The 21,989-nt window shown below is 37.0% G+C and overlaps 2 protein-coding genes across 2 annotated transcripts; one reads left to right on the forward strand and one right to left on the reverse strand.

The window, feature by feature from the left end:
* The first annotated feature begins 2,875 nt into the window (after positions 1-2,875).
* cd63 (CD63 molecule) lies at positions 2,876-12,525 on the forward strand. The gene is made up of 8 exons (XM_080898405.1): positions 2,876-3,033; positions 3,726-3,814; positions 10,153-10,341; positions 10,468-10,542; positions 10,638-10,736; positions 10,927-11,070; positions 11,842-11,925; positions 12,103-12,525. Exons 2-8 carry the CDS (start codon positions 3,749-3,751, stop codon positions 12,166-12,168), a joined length of 723 nt encoding a protein of 240 aa, XP_080754531.1. The 5' UTR covers positions 2,876-3,033; positions 3,726-3,748; the 3' UTR covers positions 12,169-12,525.
* A 275-nt stretch (positions 12,526-12,800) lies between these two features.
* On the reverse strand, positions 12,801-21,578 carry letmd1 (LETM1 domain containing 1). Its single transcript, XM_080898403.1, has 9 exons — positions 21,352-21,578; positions 20,912-21,066; positions 19,773-19,888; positions 18,190-18,272; positions 17,873-18,059; positions 16,635-16,736; positions 16,390-16,542; positions 16,209-16,305; positions 12,801-13,729 (listed from the first exon to the last, which is right to left on the reverse strand). Exons 1-9 carry the CDS (start codon positions 21,465-21,467, stop codon positions 13,653-13,655), a joined length of 1,086 nt encoding a protein of 361 aa, XP_080754529.1. The 5' UTR covers positions 21,468-21,578; the 3' UTR covers positions 12,801-13,652.
* Between the last annotated feature and the right edge of the window lie 411 nt (positions 21,579-21,989).

Below are 21,989 nucleotides of genomic sequence, written 5' to 3' on the forward strand. Positions count from 1 at the left end.
GTTCTGACCTCTTTGCGATCCTGAATAGAGTACGCTAAAACCACTCCATCTGCTCATTTTATTTGTTAAATTGTTGATAATATGCGTTAAGAAAAAAAATCAGGCCATTTTATTACATTTTATGGTCGTGTAACCAAGGGTGATATTTTTGTTTGTTTGTTTGTTTGTTTGTTTGTTTGTTTGTTTGTTTGTTTGTTTGTTTGTTTGTTTGTTTGTTTGTTTGTTTGTTTGTTTGTTTTGGCTGCTAAAGGGGGAAACTGCTGAGAAAAACTCAGCACTAACAGCACAGTGACAACTTCCACTGAACTTCTGTGAACTTCCACTTAAGTTCAGTAATGTCAAACAAGTGTTGCCCTCTTGTGGACATGTAAGTACTTAATCATTATCAAGAGCTTGAATACAAATGAAGTTGTTCTTATCTTCACACAGTGAAATGTCTGTGTAAGTTTTCAGTCATCCAGATCATAGTAGTCTTGAGGGCTTGAATAAGGTAACTCGACGTCTTTAGGAATTTTACCTCTCAAGAAGCCAACTGCATGAGAGCTGAAAGGTCTTGGGAAACGTAAAAATGTCCAGTTGTCTTCTTTTTTTCAAGCCCTCAAGACCACACACTGACATATTTAAATGTCACAAGCTGCAAAGGACAAGTGTAATTGATCATATTAATTCATGACTCATTTTTGTGCTCACCCAGTTTTAAGATCCTGGTCTCGCCTTGAAGACCAGGAGGTAGACTGTCATGTGAAGGGTGGTGCAACTGTTTGGGTTAAGCCATCATTACTTCTTTAGTATCACCCACGCCTTTCCTGTTATGAGGAGTGAAAATGACCACCACTTCAAAAGCTTGGCATTAAAGCACAAAGGACTTTTAGCATGTAATTTTAGCAACTAATTGGTGAAGTGTTCAAAGGATGTTGAAAGATACCGCCTTACCGACAACAAAAATAATGTGGACATACACTTACGAAATGCATAAATATATTTTTATGATATGTCTCTAGTGTGATTAGCAAAATTGAAAACATGGCAAACACAACACCTAAAAATGTTTTAAATATGCTGAAGCAAGCATTCAGCTCAAAGTAGTGCTACATAAACACAGTGAGTGTAGCTCTAGGCTCCGGTTACAAACTGAACAGCTGCCCTGACCTACTGGCATACGTGTCATTTAATATTGTCAAATGGCGGAACCACATGACGCTGCATTTCACAATGTTATCACTATGTTCCCGCAGCATGCAGAGAGTGTAGCAGCTTTGAAATGTGTTCGTGGAAGGAAGCAAAGTGCTGTTTAATATTTCGCAGTTAGACACTCAGTGAAGGTTAAACTAAAAGCTGCTGCTGTGCATACATCAAATTAGCCAACTGTGACACCATCTGTCACTTGTGTCACTTATTTTATTTTATTTTAAACTAGGTCACACGTATTATTACTACTTTATGGTCTATTCAGGAATGTAGGTTACTCGGGTGGTTTTTGTGTGTGATACATTTATGAACCAACTACACATTTATTACTTTGCAGGTAACAAGGAGAGCACCTAGGATTAGTGATTTAGTTTCCTCTGGAAAACACTGTAAAACATATTTAAAAGTAAGAGAAAAATAATCATATAACTGTTTGCAAATAGAGCACCATAAAAATATAAGTGTTCAGCATTTGAACTGTTTTATGATGACCTGAGGAATACCATAAGTTGAAATGTGTTGGTTAAATAATAAAGTTGTTGTATGAACTAAAGTGTTGCTGGAGGTTTATCTTTATCTGTACTGGATTTGTTCACATCATTCAGACTTTTACCACATGATCATAAATGATAATAATACTTTCTGATGTTATAAAAGCACAGCCTTACTGTAATTTATATGTCACAGGAAGTGACAGTGACTTGAGTGATCACAGCTCATTTGAATTCTTTGTAAATTTTGGTCAGTAAGACACTTAATCACCAGGATAAGAACGTTAGTGTGTAAAATGGGGAAATATATGAGGAGTTCACCTTTCACACATTGTGTTGTAACTTGTGTATTAAACATAACTTGTGTCACACTTTACATTTGCACCCTTTTTTTTAATGGAAGTGAGATAATTTAATAACAAATGGATGGAGATAATCATGGCTTTGGGCACATAGTATACTACTCGTTTGTTGTGAAATACAAACTGGTGCAATTAATGTAGATATTTTAAATCAGTAGCCCTTTATTGATGTATGTGTAAATTTTGAACAATAGCAGCATGTTAAGAGAATGTGAACCAAATTTACAAATAACAAGAAGAGAAAATACATTTTCCCTGACAACCCAAAATTGGTTGTTAATGCCTTACAACGAATTTATATTAATTAGCAGCTTATGACGCTGGTATTTACAACTTGCAAATATTTGTATGAGTGAATGAAGAGAAAGTATTAGCTTTACTCAAAAAATAAGCTATACATAATAAACATGCGCACACAGACAAACAGCTAACATGAAGTGACACTGGGATTATATAATGCTGTGGTCCTAGAGTTACCTCTATTTATACTAATTAAAGTGATCTCTAGGTGACTGATGGAGTTATTTTTATGGATTCAAACTTCCAGACTATGTAAACAAGTCAGGTCAGTTTCTAAATAGATGGATGTATGGGGCTCATTTAAAAATGGGAAAATGAAAGTCAAACTGATTGGTATGTAGAAAGTTCTAGAATTACAGCTTTGCCATATTGGTTTTGCCACACCTCAACCTGACTCCAATTCTCCAATAACACCAACTAGTTAATCAACCGATATATCTTTACATATCCTAACATTAACCGACTACGCTAGAATATTACACAGCAGTAGGAGTTTGCATTTAACGACGGGGCCCTGAAGGCAGCATTGAAGGGTAGAGTTGCGCAGGACAGTAAAAAGGAGGGAGCAGGAGGTAGCAGAGAGCGTGAAAGAAAGAGGAGGGAGTATAAACGGCGGAACGCATCAGAGTCCCCTACAGCTTCAACTTTGTCTTCGCCTTTCGTGGCAAGATTTTAAAAACTTCTTCTGAAAGGTAGGTGTTAAAATAGCACTGAAAAAGTTTTCTTTTTCTCCTAACCGTTTTCCGTCCGGTGTTTTTTTGGGTCGCTTTCTAAACTGTGCATCTAGCGGTTCCGTTGTCTTTTCTTTTAGACAAAAGAAAAATGTCGCCTAATGTAGATAAGGGTGGTTTATCGTAATTCTTTTAACTTAATTTGTAGACTTATTTGTGTGTATTTAAGAATAATTCAGTTTTCAGACTAACAGCTGTCGGTAATTTGATCTTGGCTGTTTGTGTAAAAAGTTTGACTCGTTGACAAAGCTTGTTTTGTTGCTTGCTAGCAGTGATTAACGGTCAGAGAAGTGGGGCTGTGTGTTCCTCAGACTCTTCTCAATTTACTCCAATTATTAAGTGTTATCCAGATCTGCGTGTTTCCTTAATTTTATCGTGTCTATATATAATGACATTAAAGTACAGTCCTAACATTTTTTGAGACTCCTTCGTAACTTTTAATTAGTAAATCTAAATACAAATCAATCAGCGAAATGTGTGACGCGTTGATCTAACTTTAAAAATATAAATCACCAAGCGTTTTCATAGCAATGAGAGTTAGTATCCTACTGAAAACGAGTCAGCTCTTCCACCCTTCAGCTGCTCGTATTACAGCTGATGTAATCAGTTAAGAATTAAACTTGCAATAAACTTGCTTTCTTTTTTTAATGTAGAAAACAGATCTTCGTCATTCATCATGAGCGTAACAGGAGGAATGAAATGTGTCAAGTATCTAGTTTTCTTTTTCAACTTCATCTTCTGGGTAAGTAGCAGCAATCACATTTCTTTTATAGTAAAACTGGGCTATGAAAAAAAGAAACAAAACACAGCAGAGTGGACATGGAAACCACCTAAAACTAACTACAGGAAGGAAGGCAACACTGTTGTCTAGTATAAGTTTATGTTTTCGGCTTATCTTCTTGATCTTGATCTACACAATATTTTCATTTCAGGACCTTTTTGTCACATTTCTCCTTTTACTAGCACTGTGACTCTGGCTTAAAGGTTGAGCATATAGGGCGGAATCATTTGTAAAATCAGATGATGAACACACACACACACACACACACACACACACACACACACACACACACACACACACACACACACAGACAGAGAGAGAGAAAGTCACATTACCCATTCTTCAGTTTTGTGTTTAAATCTAATGGGATAATTAGTGAACTTTTTCCAAGATTAGTTCGTTTTACATCACCTTCATGGTGACGATAAGAGAGAGGGTATAAGAGAGGCAGGAATGTGAATCTTATGACCAGATTTCCAAAGTGTTGCAGTACCATGTGACTCCAGATCATTTTTTCCTCCTGCTTAGTCACCCCATAAATTTCGGTAAGCTGGTGTTTGCACAGTTAACTCTAAATTAACAAACTGTTATTTATGATAGGGCAAGAGGAAGTAAAAATGACAAAGCTGTTTTGACGGGACTTCCCTTTAAGTCCCATTATTTAATACTTATACTCGGTAAACAGTTCAGTCTTTACAGCAGCATTTCCTTAAGTCCAGGTGTACCCTGGGATTTTGAGTCAACTGAGCAGTATTGTTTTAAGATGTCACCATAAAACCTAACTTAATCTAAAGAAAATGAAAATGAAATTGTTTTAAGAAAATAATACACAGTTTTTGTGAAGTCAATGGCCTTTAACTCGACAATACAGTCAAAGTTGTCATTGCCTTTATTTCAGATGTTTTTTTCACATTTGAACACTAGCATGCCTTTAAGTTTGACAAGTCTTGGGTAGAGCAGGGCGATGTGACCAAAAATATTTATCACGATATACATTTGAAAATTTGCTATAACAATATAACGGACGATATAATTGACACTAGACAAAGTACTTTACAACTCCACAACTTTATTAGTGCAAAAAAACAAACAAACCATCAATGTATTTTCACTTAAACAAGCAGCTGTTTTTTGTGTGCATTAAAGTTATATAAAAATTTAACAGTGCAAATGCAAATTCCTTGCTGACAGTTTAACCAAAAGGCATTTCCAGTGGAAATTGGCCGACATATCCTCAGCATAACCATGTATAATATCCACAAAACTTAAAAAGAGGTTATACACACACAATACAGTAATATTATGTTGAAGCACAGTACGTATCACTCCGCGAGGCTCCTGCCTACGATAGCTGTAATGCTCCGACAATCCATCAAGCGGTGCAGCTCCGTAGCTTAGCAAAGTCGTACTAAAACATTTGACAGATTTTCAAGCGCAGTGTACGACATAAAATCGTTTCAAGGTCAGTAAACACAACCAGAATTCATACATAAGGCACACGGGATTATAAGCGGCACTGTCGATTTTCAGAAAAATCAAAGGATTGATTTTAAGTGTGCCGTATTTTCCAAAAACAAGGTAATAACGACGGCCCGCTAGCATGCTCTAGCAAAAATAGTGCTTTGTTGTGTATCTGACAGACGAAAGCTAAACCAGTTCCACACCACTGAAGTTGCAGCATTTTTACAAACCAATTCTGGTTCATCCGTTTCATTCAACGATCCGCTTTCGCTCTTCTCATTCTCTGTCACCGCCATGCTTTTTCCGCCATGTTTGCATGAAAACAAAGGCACTGCGCATGCATATTTTACCCATATTCTATTGCGATATTTCATTTTCTTATCGTTGCCCAACATTATACTGGTATTACCGTGAACGGTATGATATGGCCCAGCCCTAGTCTTGGGCACATAAAGTCTACAGTCTAAGGCAGAAATAAAAACTTTTTCTGTTTATTTGTTTTAGGTGGCAATTTTCTCAACTCCTATTAAGAGCTTTTTTGTTGGTCATGAGTGAGCGGAGAATAACAATAAACAGTTATAAACAATAAACTGTTATAGATGCACTTTGGTATTGTTAATTTTTTCCACTTTTTTAGAAGTGCTGTCATTATTTTCATTATTTATTGGGACACCTTATTTCACTCTTCTGGTCAGTATTTATAAACAGTATATAATAATTTAATGTGTGTAGCACACTGATGTAAGTGGAGGCATATATAAACATTATGCTGACGAATTCCGATCAATAATAATTGACTATTACTTTAATTGATTTAATTGATAGTTGTAAATAAATAAATTAGACAGTAGTAAGAAATGCCTCTCGACTCTATGGTGCCTTTCCATATATGAAAATTGTCTACTCAATGACCCACTCAAACATCACAACTCTACAAAGGTGTATTAGGGCCACATTAAGAAAACATATTATTGATCATTTTGAGAATGAGGTGAAAATTTTGAGATTAAAGTCGTAATTGCATTTCGAGAAAAAAGTCAAAATGTGCACACTACATATGTTCTTTCAAGATAAACTGTCACTGCTGCTATAACCTCAACAAAAAGCCTTGTGTAGATGAGTTAATGAAACAAATTGGCACCTTGTGAGCTCCTCCAGGTTTGTGTGGTTTTTCCATGTGACCAGATGCAGCTTTCTGAACCATCCTGAACCATCATACTTATCACCATGCTGTGTTTATGTGCTATATGAGACATCATTTCCTTCCTTGTTACTAGAAACGATTCTGAAGTGCGATTTTTAATGCAGTTGTCAGGAAACAACAACTGTAAATAATCTCCACATTTTGATCTTTTTCTCAAAAAAGGTCAAAATGTGTATTGACACTGGTTACTGACAATTTACTACTTAATAATAACTAAAATTGATCCCTGCACGCTAAAGAAGAAAGTATAACAGAAAAATGAAGAAACATGTCAGTGTTCACTCACTGATAACTCCCCATATAGGAAATACTCAGTGGATTTCGCAGTGTTGAGCAGTGGTTTGACATTAGGGGTGGGGGAAAAAATCGATACTGTGTAGTATCGTGATATTTTGTTTGCTAATAATGTATCGATACAGGGACAGCAGAAATCGATATTTTGTTACAAACAATTTTTTCGTGGACTGGAACTCTCTGACTTCAGAGTATGTTGATCAGCTCCTTTTTCTGAGCAAGAATCCTGACATTCCTTCACTGTCCAAATGTGTTTAACTTTTTTTTTGGCAGCAATAAACATGACAGTTTATTTATTTTAATTTAAGACATGTTTTATTTTAATGAAGTTTAAAACTTTTTTATTTAATGTAAAATTATAGTTTGTTTTAATTTACTTTCAAATTCTTCAGTTGCTGAATGGGCTGCATAGTTTTCATAAATTGCATAGTTCAGAATAGCTATAATTGTACCAGATGGTTGCATTCAGTTAAGTTGGACTAGACTGTAATACAAACCGTTCAGTTTATAAAACTGACTGAAATGAGAGAAAGACTGAGTGTGAGACTTTGATATTAGATAAAATGAATATTGATAAAGTTTACCTTTATGTACAGAATTTGCATATCGCAAAATATTTTTAAAAATTGCAATAATATCGTATTGTGCGTTAAGTATTGTGATAATGTCATATCGTGAGTTGTATGGTGATTCCCACCTCTATTTGACATGTTGTGAAATTTCCTCAGCTGGTTGCACCATTATGTATTTTGACATCGCTTTGCCTTGTGGGAGTGTTAGTAAAAAAGGATGTTCGTAGCCATAGACTGACTGTTTTTCTAGCCCTTTGCCACTTTTTCTCTTTTTTTTTTGTAGATTGAAGTTTCATTCGCTCAGGCATAAAAGACATATAGGTTTTTGGATTTCAAATAAAACAACTTTTAAAATAATGCATACAGTTTCTTAAAATAAAGAAACAGCCACTCCCTTATCTGTTTGCGGAACGATCATGCTGACTGTGGTGACCACAGTGAGTCGTGAAAAATTAATGCTGTGAAACTGTGTGTATTTGATTGGCTAGTTTCTGCGTCTGGTTCATACATTTGTCTTCTCCCTTTCAGTTCGAGTAAGATTTTAAAATTACTACCTGAATTCTTTTTACTATGGTTGCTGAGTTGTGATACTTCCTTGTAAAAGGACTTTGGTTACACCTGTAGACACTGTAAATAAGTAAACTGGAGCCTCATGGTGAGTGACCTGTGAGTTTCAGCCCTATTGTGTTGCTAGTTTGCGCAAGTTTTTCTTGATTTTCATATCAGAGTGGCAACACAACTAGTGCCTCTGGCTGAATAACAGACATTCGAATAGTTTCTGGAGAGAGCTATTGAAAATCTATTCAGTACAATCTTCTATATCTTTTCAATGATAACCAATTCTGATGAGTGTTGTGAACTCTTTTGATTGATTGATTGATTGATTGATTGATTGATTGAATCTTTATTTTGAACATGTTGAAAAAGTACAACAAAATAGAATTAAAAGAGACAAATGAACAAAGCAAAACAAAAGGAAAACGAGCAACCACAACTCCAAATAATGTTCATGTTCAAAAAGTCTTAACAGCACAGTTGTTTTGTACGTTAATCTCACAGTCTGATCTGCCTGTTGATTAGCTCTTCAGTTGTGAGAAACATGAAGTATACTCTCTTCTGAATTTCTGTGACTTTCTGGGCTCTGCTTGGCTTCTCTGTTCACTCCTTTATATTTTGTCCTACACCAACCATTAGCTGTTTGTTTGACTCAGGCTCAAATATTTACATTGGTGGAGCCAACACAGAAGGATCTACAGTAGCAGCCAGGTCTTAATATGGATAGCATAGCAAACATGTGACTGACACTGAGGCTGGAGAGGTATCAGGTTGTCATACTGGTATGAAAACATTTATTTTCCCTTAAATGTTTCAAATATTAAACCCCTACAATAGTGAGCATACTGTTGGGAGCTGAAGTTGTTCTTCAGGGACTCCCAGTGGTATCTCCAGCCACAATATATTTGTTTTTGCCCTCGCCCATGTGTATCAAGAACAATAAAAACAGGTTAATGAATAATTTAATCTTACTCACACCTTATACAAAAGCTTTAAAATATCTAACATAGGTCTACATTTTACAGTTTAGCAATTTTTATACTGTTAGTCATTCGAAACATGATGTTTGATATGGCAAATAAATAACACCTGTTCTTTTATTTATATATATATATATATATATATATATATATATATATATATATATATATATATATATATATATAATAATTTTTTTTTTTCTTGAAAAAGTGCACAACTGAACAATTGTTTATCAGAAAAGTAGCAGGACTGAGTTAAAAGGGAATAAAAGTAAAAAGAATACAGTTTGCTCAAGGACACAGCTGATTGCGGTCAGACATTAGTGTTTGTAAAAGATCGAATGAATTGCTCTTATCACCCAAACCAGACAGTGACACTGTGACAGTGTCATTGTATCATCTGATCGTTTTACATCCGCATTCAGGGACTGAAAAATGTTGCAACTTCCTCTTTTGTTTTAGACCTTTCTCATGTTGTTTGCTTACATGAAATGAAAAAGTACAATAATATAAAAATCAAATTGATTTAATGATACCATAATCAGATTTTTTTTTTTTCAATCTTTAAAATTTGTAGTAGCTATATTAAGATAAAAAACTTGTCTTGGGAAATTTGTCCCCCCTTGAGGTGGCTGTAGGAGGCAGAGCAGGTCCCCTACTGATCGGAAGGTTAGTGATTTGATCCCAGGCTCCTCCAGTCTGAATGTCAAGTATCCTTGGGCAAGATATTAACCCCAAGTTGCTCTCCGATGCATCCATCTGAATATGAATGTGTATGAATGAAGCTAGGAAGCACTAAGTATAGAAAGAAAGTGCTTGTTTGAATGGGGGTGATTGGGTGACTGTGGCATGTTGTATAGAGCGCTTTGAGTACTCCAGGAGACTAGAAAAGCTCTATATAAGAATCAGTCCATTTACCATTACCCCTTGGCATTGCTGCCAACTGTCAGAGAAGGTTAACATACACCTATTAAAGTAGTGGTATTCACCCTCCATAACTGGCACACAGGTGTGACACTTTCTAGATTGATCCCTATCAAAGTCAAGTACCTGGGTGTATAAAAACACAAGTGTATTTGGTACAGTTTTATTGTTTAGCTGCTAATAAGAATCAAATTATTGTTGCTTTTCTTTGCTATCATACTTTTGTCAAATAGCCAAATAAAATATTACATTACAAATTATAAACCTTTCCCCATGAATTCACTCTAGCCTAACTTCTTATTCTTGCAGCTATGTGGCCTAGCACTGATTGTGGTAGGAATCATGGTTCAGGTGTCGCTTAACAAAACCCTCAAGATCACTGATCCCACTGCCTCGGCAGCTCCCATTATCCTGATCGGAGTTGGTGTGGTGATTTTCTTCATCAGCTTCTTTGGTTGCTGTGGAGCCTTCAAAGAAAACCACTGCATGGTCACCACGGTAATTCACACAGCACCATATGCAGTAACTTTGTTTTTGTTAACTTTTTTGCACGAGATTTCATTGTAAAAATTGCTGTTTATTTGTGTGACAAATTCCTCATTCGTTCCTTTTCTCCTCCCTCAGTTTGCTGTCCTTCTCTCACTGATTGTTATCGTTGAGATTGCAGCAGCAATTGTTGGATACGTCTTCAGAAACAAGGTAAGTGTTGAATACATCTGTTTTATGTGAGTCCCTGCAGAAGGTGTGGTTTTAATTTGAGCTGCAATGTTGTGTGTGTTGTGCCTCCCGTGTAGCTCTCAACTATCGTCCACGATAGCGTCACTGAAATGATCTCCAAGTACGAAAAGGGTACACCAGAATTCAAAGAGACCGTGGACAATCTTCAGCATAACGTAAGTTCACTGTAAATGTTCCTGTTCACTGTTTGGTTAGTATGGTACCACCCTGTCAAAACATTTTGCATCCTGTTGGTAAGTTTCGTGTGACAGGATATTGTTGCTGTTTGCACAATGTGTTCCATATCATTTTACTCTACATCTCAAGTTCATAGCTGTTGTTCATAGACTTGTTTGCATTTTCCAGCTGAAATGCTGCGGTGTGAACGGTTCTTCTGACTGGAAAAACTTCACTAGCAAAGGAAACTCTGTGCCTGACTCATGCTGCAAGAATGTCACTAAAGGCTGTGGAATAGGAACCATGACTGACTCTGACAAAGTGTATCAGCAGGTAAACAGGGGTCAATTTCTTTCTAAGTTTAATTAACCTGAAATTCACTTTCTTAATTCTTAAGTCCTGTTTATTTAGTAAAACATCTAAGTTATCAGCATGTTGCTTAAATAGGTAAAAAATATATATATATCTGGCAAGCTAAAGAGACATACAGTAAATAATTGTTACCAAACTGCAACTGGATGGCATGTAAATATTAGAAACAGGACTCCAGCTGCGTAACAGTCTTGCTTTGTGCCAAGCACAGAAAAGGATTAAAGGACTTGGAACTGCAAACTCATCTGCTAACGACTGATTGATATGTTGTTAGGCAATGAGTGCGCACTAGTTAATCATCCTTTGTGAATCCAGTAGTGAGCATAATTTACAAAATGGACTTTGTGCTATTAAATGAGTGTCTGAGGTCATAAACTCTTAAGGAAAGTGTTTGAGGCTACAAAGCAAAGAAGCCTAGTGCTGTTTTCTCACAGACTATACAACTGGCAAACAGAGTACCTCCAAAGTTAAATCTTTGAAACAAATTTTCCACCAGGAGATTAGTGACTAAAACAAACAAACAAAAAAAGATTTACTGCTTTACGTGCACGAGAAAATGGTTGAGCTAGCTGCTCTCATTGTCACACTATGTGATTTGTAGAACCTCAAATGTGGAAGGAGGAAAGAAAAACGAAACGGCAAAAAGCCCACAAGCATACAGAGTGTACTCTGAGTTAACCTTTCTCAGACACAGTGGAGATCAATTCTAACTTTTCTGTTTGTTCTCTTTAGGGTTGTAGTGCTGCTATGGAGACATTTCTAAAGAATAACATCTTATGGGTGATAGTAGCAGCGGTTGTCATTGCTATCCTGCAGGTATGTAACACCATTAAACAAAATTTGCTCTTAAACTCAAGAGTCTATCAGCTCATTTTAGTTTCCTTTGTTACTATGGTAATGTGTTGTTGCTCATCTTGCTTCTGGACTCTACAGACTTTTAGTTTTTAAAAAGTTGTAAACAAAAATGATGACCGTTTTCTCTCTTCCTTCCAGTTACTCGGTATTGTGTTTGCCTGCTGTTTGATCAAAGGCATTCGGGACGGCTACGAAGTTATGTGATCGACACCAGAAGAGGAGTTGACTGTTTGGGCTACTCACAAAGTTCTTCACTTGGATATTTTAAAATGTTCATCATACTTTCCACATATAACGCAGAATATAATTTTCTTCATACAGATAATATTTTCATAGTTAATGGCTCTGCTTTGATGCTGTACATGGAATGGAAATGGAGATTAATGTACAGTGTCATATTAGCATAAGTGAATGTTCTCTCTTAACTTTGCTTGCTTTGTTGTAAACGTGAGTTTATTTTGGTGTTCCTGGATCTGTTCTAAGCTTTGAACTGCTTTGGTGTTTATACGTCGTACTGGGTTCCAGTTTTTAATTTTTTCATTAAAGACCTTTTTAATTTCATCTGAATTTTCTGTATAAAGTTATACAGGAGGAAAATGCACCTTTAAGATTTTTATTTCAGACACATTTCCAAGATATTGTATATAATATTGGCACAACACAACACTGAACATTTGCAGAGCAAGTAATAAAAAAAATCTTAAAAAACACAACATAATTTTTGCATCTTCTATTTCAGATAAACTCTGTGTGCTCTTGCAAAAGGCACAGGAAGCGATGACATGTTCAGTTTTACACTTACACAAGTCACCAGCAGATACAACAGGAATTTCCTCTTCGTAGGAGTAACCAGAAAGCAGGCGAAGGGCTTACAACAAATTTTGCACTTAAGTTAATGTCATTCCAGCCTTTCAAAAAAATAAGAAGGTAAACAATAAAGTGATATCTTGTCAGAAATGTGTGCTGTGCCACAAACCAAAAACTTTGAGAACGTGCAAGACGTTCAGCATCTCATCACACAAGCAAGCTTCAATGACTTTACAGCTGGGCCACCAGTGGGCTTTTTCTTTACATAGTTACTCTCAGGGACTTTCATATTGTCTACTGCTGTTTGACGTCAACCAAGTTATAACGCCTCTTCATCTCCACATTACCCACCACAAGTCCTGTTACCCACAACCTTGATCATGGTAAACAATATTCAAAGTATATAAAAAAAAAAACACAAAGTGAGGTACTGGCATGAAAGAACACAGGACATGTTTGATGTGAAATGTAAAAACAAACATGCCCATCTTAATGTAATTCTTTTAAATGGAATGTGTCTGAGCATATCACCAAACAAAAAGAACTGCTGAACTTAAACAGTGTAATAACATGTATCAGTTCACACATGCAAACAAGGTTCACATATAGCAATAGATAATCATTACATTACTTCCACATCACCAGTATAGCACTAATGTCTAATAGATGACAATGGATTCATCTTGTTTTTAAATGCTATTAACTGCAAAGGCTTCTTTTTTGTGGTAAATCCTTTGAATAGAAACGGTTTCTTGCCAAAAACACCCTTAAAATGTTGTTTACTTTCCAAAAAGGAGCTGTTGAAAACCTCTTGGAAAGTTTTGCTTTTCATTGCACGTAAGAGAGTATAATCACAACAGCAGATAGCATGTGGCTTCCTGTCAGTGATGGCTGGGACCACTTGGGTAGTTTGCAGAGAGAAACACAATGCTGTGCAAAAGCAGTGACACCTCTGAGTCTGCAAAAATGAAAGTAAAAAATACATGCTAATGTAATAGCTATAAAATAATCATGCAACATTTAGGAAATACTTAAAAGGTCTTTTAAAGCACCCCCCAAAATGCTTTAAATATAACTCAAAGCCTGATCTTTAAGTCACAAAAGGTAGTGGATATTTTGTCTTGACTATTGTACATAGAACAAGTAGTTCCTATATTGTTTAATGTGTGGAGACAATGTGCATTTATTACATTAGCTAGTTAGCAGATTTAGCCTCTAAACAGTTTTTCAAGCCTCCCGTTATAACCTAAAAGAGCCAAGATTTTTGTGTCCGGCCGCTACTTAAGAATGCAGAATATCTTGATAAAGCTGATTAAAAAGATAGACAATAGCCTGATGGTTTCCAGATGCATTTTGGCAAATGCAATCCCTCTTGCTCTCATTCTGAATTGTACTTGGATTAAAAGCAAAGCCTGCTCAAATGTAATTGTCAGCAGATTCTGAATTATGAGAGAAACAAAAAATGCTGTTAGTGTCAAAAAAAATCTTATTCCTTGACTTGGCATAAATCTGTAGAGCAGCAGATTGTGCACTTATCAGGCTGTTCACACTGCTTTGTTAGGGCCATAAGCTGTGCACCAAACACCTCCTCTAGAAAGTTCACCGGCTCATCATCTAGGGTCATGTACTGAACAATAAATGCAACATGCACAGGTAATGCTGAATTATATTGAATTTTGGTTCCAATTAAATGCCCTTTCAGATTAAGTATTTTTTAAATGTTTAACTTTAGAGTAAAGTCCTGCATCAGTGAATGAACTGAGTATTAACATTCAAGTACAAACAGACACTTCATATTCAAATAAGAATTAACTTAAATAATTTTCTGTTCTGTCACTACACATGTTCTTGAGTGAGACCGTTTCTGGAGCTACTTTGATACTACTGCAGTACATAGAAGGAGAAAGGCTTGGTTACTCTTCATAAAGATGATTTATATGTTAGATAAACATGCAGTATATTTCATCAGCCATTATCTGCAGGGTGTTTCATTTGTTTAGAGGGCAGGTGTTGAACTCCAGGCCTCAGTGTCCGGTGTCCTGCAGGTTTTAGATGTGTCCTTAATCCAACACAGCTGATTCAAATGGCTAAATTATCTCCTCAACATGTCTTGAAGTTCTCCAGAGGCCTGGTAATGAACGAATCATTTGATTCAGGTGTGTTGACCCAGGGTGATATCTAAAACCTGCAGGACACCGGCCCTTGAGGCCTGGAGTTTGACACCCCTGGTTTACCGAAACAAAAAGTGGAGTGCCATCTGTTGGAATCATGTCAAATAGCAGTACAGACTCATTCCACTCATTTGGCTACAGATACACTGGAGTTTAGTAAAACTGGAACAGAGATGATTTGTGGGACAGTCTAAGCCTTATACACTGATCAAAAAATTAAAGGAACACCTTTTAGGAACACTTCTGGGATGTTGATCTGGTCAGTTAAGTAGCAGAGTGTGTTTATAACCATTTTCAGCTTTTTTGGTGCACTGGAGGGGCACCAATGAGACAACCATGAAAATAGGAATGATTTTACCTCATGGGGGCAAGTGACATTTTTACCCTTCTCATCTTTTCTGACAGATTTTTCACTCGATGGCTTGGGTCAGTCTCACTATTGGTAACATGAGGCAATACCTGGGCCCTATAGAGGCTGCACAGGTAGTCCCACTTCTACAGGATAGCACATTAATGTGTACAATTTCCAGAAGTTTTGCTGTGTCTTTCAGTGCAGTCTCAAGAACAGGTGGATTCCAGGGGACAGGCTGTAGAAGGTCGTTAACCCATCAGCAGCACCGGGATCGATTAAATTTTGGCAAAAAGGACGAGCCTGTTAAATAACTTTTTCACTTTAACTTTCAGGGTGTCATTAAATTTAGCCCTCTGTAGGTTGATACTTCCATGTCCATCACACAGTATGCCATTCTTTCATTCCTAACATATTACCCAGTCCACATCAATATCTAGCACGATTTCTTTTCGGATGTCCTTTCAAAGTGTTTTTAATGTTTTTGAGCAGTGTACATCCAACAGATGTGCTGCACTTCAGCTATCCACAGCATCCACAAAGCACATCAACTCTAAATTGTGCTCCACATACACATGCATAAAGCCAGAACTTTAGTTTAGGCTCATATTTACTTACATTTTGAACTATTATTTTGTTTTATTTTAATCCATGGTTTTTCTGACTCATTATGGACATTTTGGGGCTGACTATACAGGTAAGCACAGTAGAAGCAATCAAGTCTCAGCTACTTTATTAGGGAGAAATCTGTGCAATATTCTGTCTGGAAATTTCTCTTCACATAAATCCTCTTAAGGAAACAGGTAAAGTTATTTTTATTACAATTCTGGTCATTTTTCTTTGGCTCTCATCAAAATCTTTAGGGTAGGTGACAGAAAAAAAAGAATCTATACTGCAAATCCAAATAATAATAATACCTTTCAATGAGCTTGACACCTGTAGCCACTGGGACAACCATTCACGACACTGGTTAACACCAAGAACATCAGCATTGAGGCCCCTTAGATAACAAGCCTGAAAGGAGAAAAACATCAAGTATTTATAAAATGGCTTAAAGAGGAAGGCACTCAGTATATAAAGTCATGGAGAGTGATGGACCTGTCTGAGTTCAGAGTCATTCAGCTGGTGAACGCCCAGTCTGCTGAGGCCCCGGTCCAGTTGGAGCAACTCCAGCCCGTGGCTGCTTAGCCGCTGGCCAATCAAGAAGCCGGGGAGCCGTGGCGTCAAGAAGAGCAGCGGGCTGATGTGTCTCTGATTAGCCATAAAAACATGAATACGAAGGCTTTACTAAGCCTTTTGCATTCCTGTTAACTGAGACAGAAAATTGGAGGAGTTTTACTGACCATGTGATCAACGCTCATTCTCCTTATACCCAAAGGAGGTCCAGAAAACAGGCTTCGGATAGCAAGGATTTCAGACGCTTTGGGGTTTGCTCCACTTTGGACCTGAACAAATATCAAACATACATGTACTGGTTAGAAATGAACAGATCTGCAAATCTGTACTGTTTCACACAGTTCACAGCCAAACTTTGTGGCGTTTAGGCACCATCATGACTGACTCCTGCAATGTTTATTAAACTGAAGAATGAGAACTAGGGTGCACTTACTATTTGTGCATCCATAATGAACAGTTTAAAATTTAACAAATAAGTTGTAGTTTTCTAATGAAAAGAAATGACAGTTATCCTCGCAAACTGGCCAAGTATCCCAGCTATGTGTCCAAAGTTTGAAGTGAAAAACTGCGCGAAAGAATACTTAGCAGAGCAGAAAAACAATGCACTATTTTAAAACCACTGACAATTTAGAGTGAGGATTTCCATTGTCTTAATAAGAGGGGGGATACATTAAATAGCAAGTGAGGAGTCAGTTTTCACAGTCGACATGGAAGTGGGGAAAAAATTGGACAGCATAAGAATCTCTCAGACAGAACTGTAATGGCCAGATCACTTGCACAGATCATCTTCAAACCACAGGTATCAGGTGTTTCCCCAATAAGCATGGGTTAGTACTAGAAGCAGGCCAAGCACAGACAAGCAACAAGATTTCTTGGGTGCTTACAAGATTATAAGCACCCAAGAAAGCTGACAGGACACATGCATGGAGCACAATAACCACAGACAGGTCATAGTGCGCATGCTCTCGGCTCTCCACCACTAAAATCTACCCAAATCATCAGCTGGATAGCCTTTAGTGATTATGCAAGTGCAAAGCTGGGTTATTGAGCAAGGGAAGAAGATGGATCAGTTTGATGAGTCACATTTTCTCTTACATCATGTGCACGGCCAAGAGGATGTGTGTGCGTGTCCTTAACTTTGGAAGAGTGCTGGCAGGATATGCTACAGATTTAGTGCAAGACAGTAGAAGAAAAGTGATGTCTGGGCAATGTTCGGCTGAAAAATCTTTGGTTCTGACATTAATGAGGATGTTACTTTGAGACATAATATCTAGTTATTCCCTGATAACTCGTGCTACATTCAGGAAGATAACATTATAAGGGGCCACACTGTAAAAACTGTTCGTGAATGATTAGTGTACTTTGAAAGCAGAAAGCAGTACTGCTACACATTCCCGATACTTACTTTTGCACACAGGTCCTTAAGTTGTCTCTGTAAGTGACCATTTTTGACCTGCTGACTCGTGCACTCAAGTCCTTTGAGCACCGGCCAGTGGTGCCGAGCTCTGAGGGAGTGGTACACTCTCCGAAACTCCAGCTGCTGGCTGGGAGTCCAGAAGTGAGGGATCAGGAGCTGACGGGGGAAGAAATACCTGTCGATGCAGGAGGAGGTGTTGTTAGCAGAGTGAGGCACACTAAGTGACAGAAAATGATTAATGAACAGGGACAGCAACATAAATAAGCCTGCAAATCAAATGAGATGGTTATTTCAAGAGGACTCACATCAAGACAAAAACCAGGTAGTTGGCAAAGGGAGGGATGGATATGATCACCAGCGGGATGGCCTTGATCAAGTCTCTGCGAAACTGTCAAACACAAGTCAAGTGAGCCAAGTTACTGTGAGACATTACAGCCCTGAAACACTGACAATGCATAAACTAAAAATACTACACTGCCATAAACACAGGAATTGAAACTCTACCAAAATCTACACTAATTTATGAGAATGGGTGACTAAACGCTAATCCCTCCCCTTAAAGGATGCTCTGACAGTCCTCACGATTATGAAATTCTTTTTAAATACCATTAGTATTTACTCAGAGCGATAGCTCAGATTGAATACCTGACGTACAAAATCAGAGAGATGAATCGGCTGAGATGTATGGAGGGGAGAAAGTGGGATTATCGGGAAAAGGATGCAGAAGATGAGGCTGACAAGCAAGAAAAAAACAAAAGAAAAAGGAGCTTTACGGTTGTTTTGACAGGAAACGCTGATGGTTGGCATGAAAAGGGAAGATTTAGAAGACAAGAAGAGTTGGAAACAGACATTCCACTGAACTGATCAAAAAGAAGAAGCTGCCAAAAATAAATAAGAGCATTGCTTACATCAGCATTACACATTTTTCAATGCTGATAAAGTAGATGACCTTCTCTACCTCCTGAGGCATGCCATCCCACCCCTAATGAAGTGCTAGCATCTTGATAAATCCTCACGCCTGTTAACCTAATACCAGACAGAATTAACTCATTATGACCGGTTCAAACAGTAGGTGTTTGTTTTTTCTTTTTATGGTTGATTTAAGCCTTTTCATTTTAGGAGTTTAAATTAGAATATATTAATTTGTTATTTTGATCTTGAATTCTGTTTTTCTGTCTATTTATTCTTTTAATGAATACAAACTGATGGCTGCACTAAATAATATGATAGTTTATTTGCCTTTAAAATTTTATACAGTTTTGCCAATTAGTGTCAAAACAAAATAGAACTGGTTTTATTTGTGTGCATGGAGATGGTGTTAACCCGACATGAATTCCCATTGCCGGTATTACACTAATAATACTCCAATCGATAATCTAAATGAAATAGGATTATATTGGATTTTCTGTGACAAAATGCATCACATTTTGGTAGATAACGTGATAGAAAACGCAACTTTTTTTTGCTAAGAGTGAATGTATGAAGGAAAGGACTTTTAAAAAGATCCCAGATAAAAAAAAAAAAGCAGAGGGAATTTCTATACAAGGGAATTTCTTTTTGCAACCAGGGTTCGCCTCCTGCTGGCCATTAGACAGAATGCAGTCAAAAGAAAATTTTACACTCAGAAGCAATAGCATCATATTAACAATCAAAATCAAGTATATTCCAAACTTTTGCAATTTGAAAGATTAAAAAAATCAAATAATGTTTTTCTGACTTATTGCAGATTTAATAATAACAAAATAAATGTAATTATATTTAATACAAATTTAATAATAATAAAGAAATTACTCATTTTCACTGAGCTATAAGCAGTTTGATTCCCTCCATTTCTAATATGTGTGGAAAATTCTGATATTTCTGTGTGCAGTGTGGTAAACAGACCCACCTGTCTGAGTTTCTCCATGTCCCTGTAAGGCAAATCCTGGAACTTTACTCCATCAGACCACATTTTTCCTTTTATCCTCCTGATATCTTTGGCATCTCGGAACAGTAGCTTGAATCCTGGAATGAGTGACAGAAAAAATTGTTTTAAATATTACTGTAGATTTTAAAAAAAATTATTTGACTCTTAGAACAAAGTGCTTTGTAGCATGCTGTTTATTTAGACACCAACTCCTTAGCCTGCTTGTACTCTGTAGATGTTCGCTTTAGATTGGGGCCACAAAATGGGAAAAGGGGCAGGGATAGCTCAGTAGGTAAAGTGGTCGCCCCATGATCGGAAGGTCGGCGGTTCGAATCCACTTAACGGCTACCCTGAGGTACCCCTGAGCAAGGTACCGTCCCTACACACTGCTCCCCGGGCGCCTGCTTAGTGGGCTGCCCACTGCTTCACTGAGTGAATGGGTCAAATGCAGAGAAAAACAAGTAATTTCCCCATGGGGATCAATAAAGTATCCATTATTATTATCATTATTATTAAAATGATGTAATTGTATAATCATTTGTATATTACAAACAGTATGTAGTATGCAATGTTTGTTTGCTTGTTTAATGCAGTTTTAATAAAGTAAAATGAAAATTTGACTTGCAAGACCTGAAAAAAATAAGCTCGGGTAAGTGATGGACAAGAACAGTGTTTTCTGGATATAATGCTGCTGATGGGGTGATGTTTGAAAGAAGACAACTGGACTTCTTTAGGTTTTTGAAGACATTTCACCTACCATCCAAAAGGCTTTTCAATTCTAGAACAAAAGCAGACACACCTATACAGGAAGTAAAGACCCTGAGGACCCTGATGTTAGTAGACCAGGTGAAACGATCATATTAAGGCCATGGAATATGAGAAATCTGGCTATTAAATGTCTTATTTTAACTCCAGATTCTGATCATGAGTTGGGTCTTGAATTCTCTCTCTCAGCAACTTTCATCTTCAAAAACCTTCATATATAAGGTGCCTATGTACTACAGCAGCCTGTTTCCTGGTCCCTAGTCAGGTTTCCCAACCTCATTGTTGGGCTAACAACACTCACAGGGCTCTCCTGCAGTTTTTTGGAGACCTCAGGAGTGAGTAAACCGTGAGCTTACCTTCCACGAAAGTGTGATAGAGCAGAAAAAAGCGGGGAAATCGCTTTTTAAGGAAATCTTCATATTTGGTATTAGCCCACTGGAGTTTGGAGGCAACATAACGAGCAAAACCTCGTCTGACTTCGGACGATGAGTAGTGTCTACACAGGGGCAGTCTGTCAGAGAGGAAAGATATCTGTCATTAAAGGAACAAAATAATTGTTTGTACATTAAAGAATTAAACATGATTACTCTTTATCGTTGGGGTATGCACCGATCACGATATAATAATTGCTCTGATGAAAATATCAACAACGTACTTTATTTTTTATTTTAAATTTTATTTTCAATATCTCTTATCAGCCGGTAGGTATAGCTAGCTTAGCAAAGGTTTACGAAACACGAGTAAAACAAAAATGATAAATGATGGAAGCGACGATGTTAATCGGCTTCATATATACCTGAACTGACAGACCACGTAGGGAGAGTAAAGACCATGTGTTATCCTGTTTTTACCGAGACGACAATGTCGGATTAAAGACAGTTGACTACACAGACTCGAACAGGACAGCGCCATGTTTGACAGGCAGCGCACTTACCGTAATGACGCTCATATACAGCAAAGATTAAAGTGAGTCAGTTACCGTAATGGAAAAAAATGGTGCCAGGGTAAATAAGAGTCACATGCTACTAAGTGTGTAAAATGATGGCAAAAAATAACCTTTTTTGTTTTATAAATGTAAATAAGCATTCTAAAAACACTGACTCTTTCATATTTTAATGAACCATCTATTCACAAAATAAAACGTCTGCTTTAATATAAGAAAAATATGATATGATGTGATACAAATAGGTCCAGTTACAAATAAGTATTTTATTATAAGTATATTACATTTTGTTGTTTTTCGCTGCTCTAATACAATAATTTCTAACCTTTTAAGATCACTAAAGAATTTCAGATTTTTTCTTATTCTTCATACTACTTCTTTGCCAGTAGCTGTGTACTTTTACGTTAGCATTTTACTTTGAGTACTGGAATTTTACATGTAATCAGTAGTGTCTACTGTATGTACTCTTACTTTTGCAGTTCATTTAATTT

Source organism: Rhamphochromis sp. 'chilingali', assembly GCF_963969265.1.
Source record: "Rhamphochromis sp. 'chilingali' genome assembly, chromosome: 12".
Lineage (NCBI taxonomy): Eukaryota > Metazoa > Chordata > Actinopteri > Cichliformes > Cichlidae > Rhamphochromis > Rhamphochromis sp. 'chilingali'.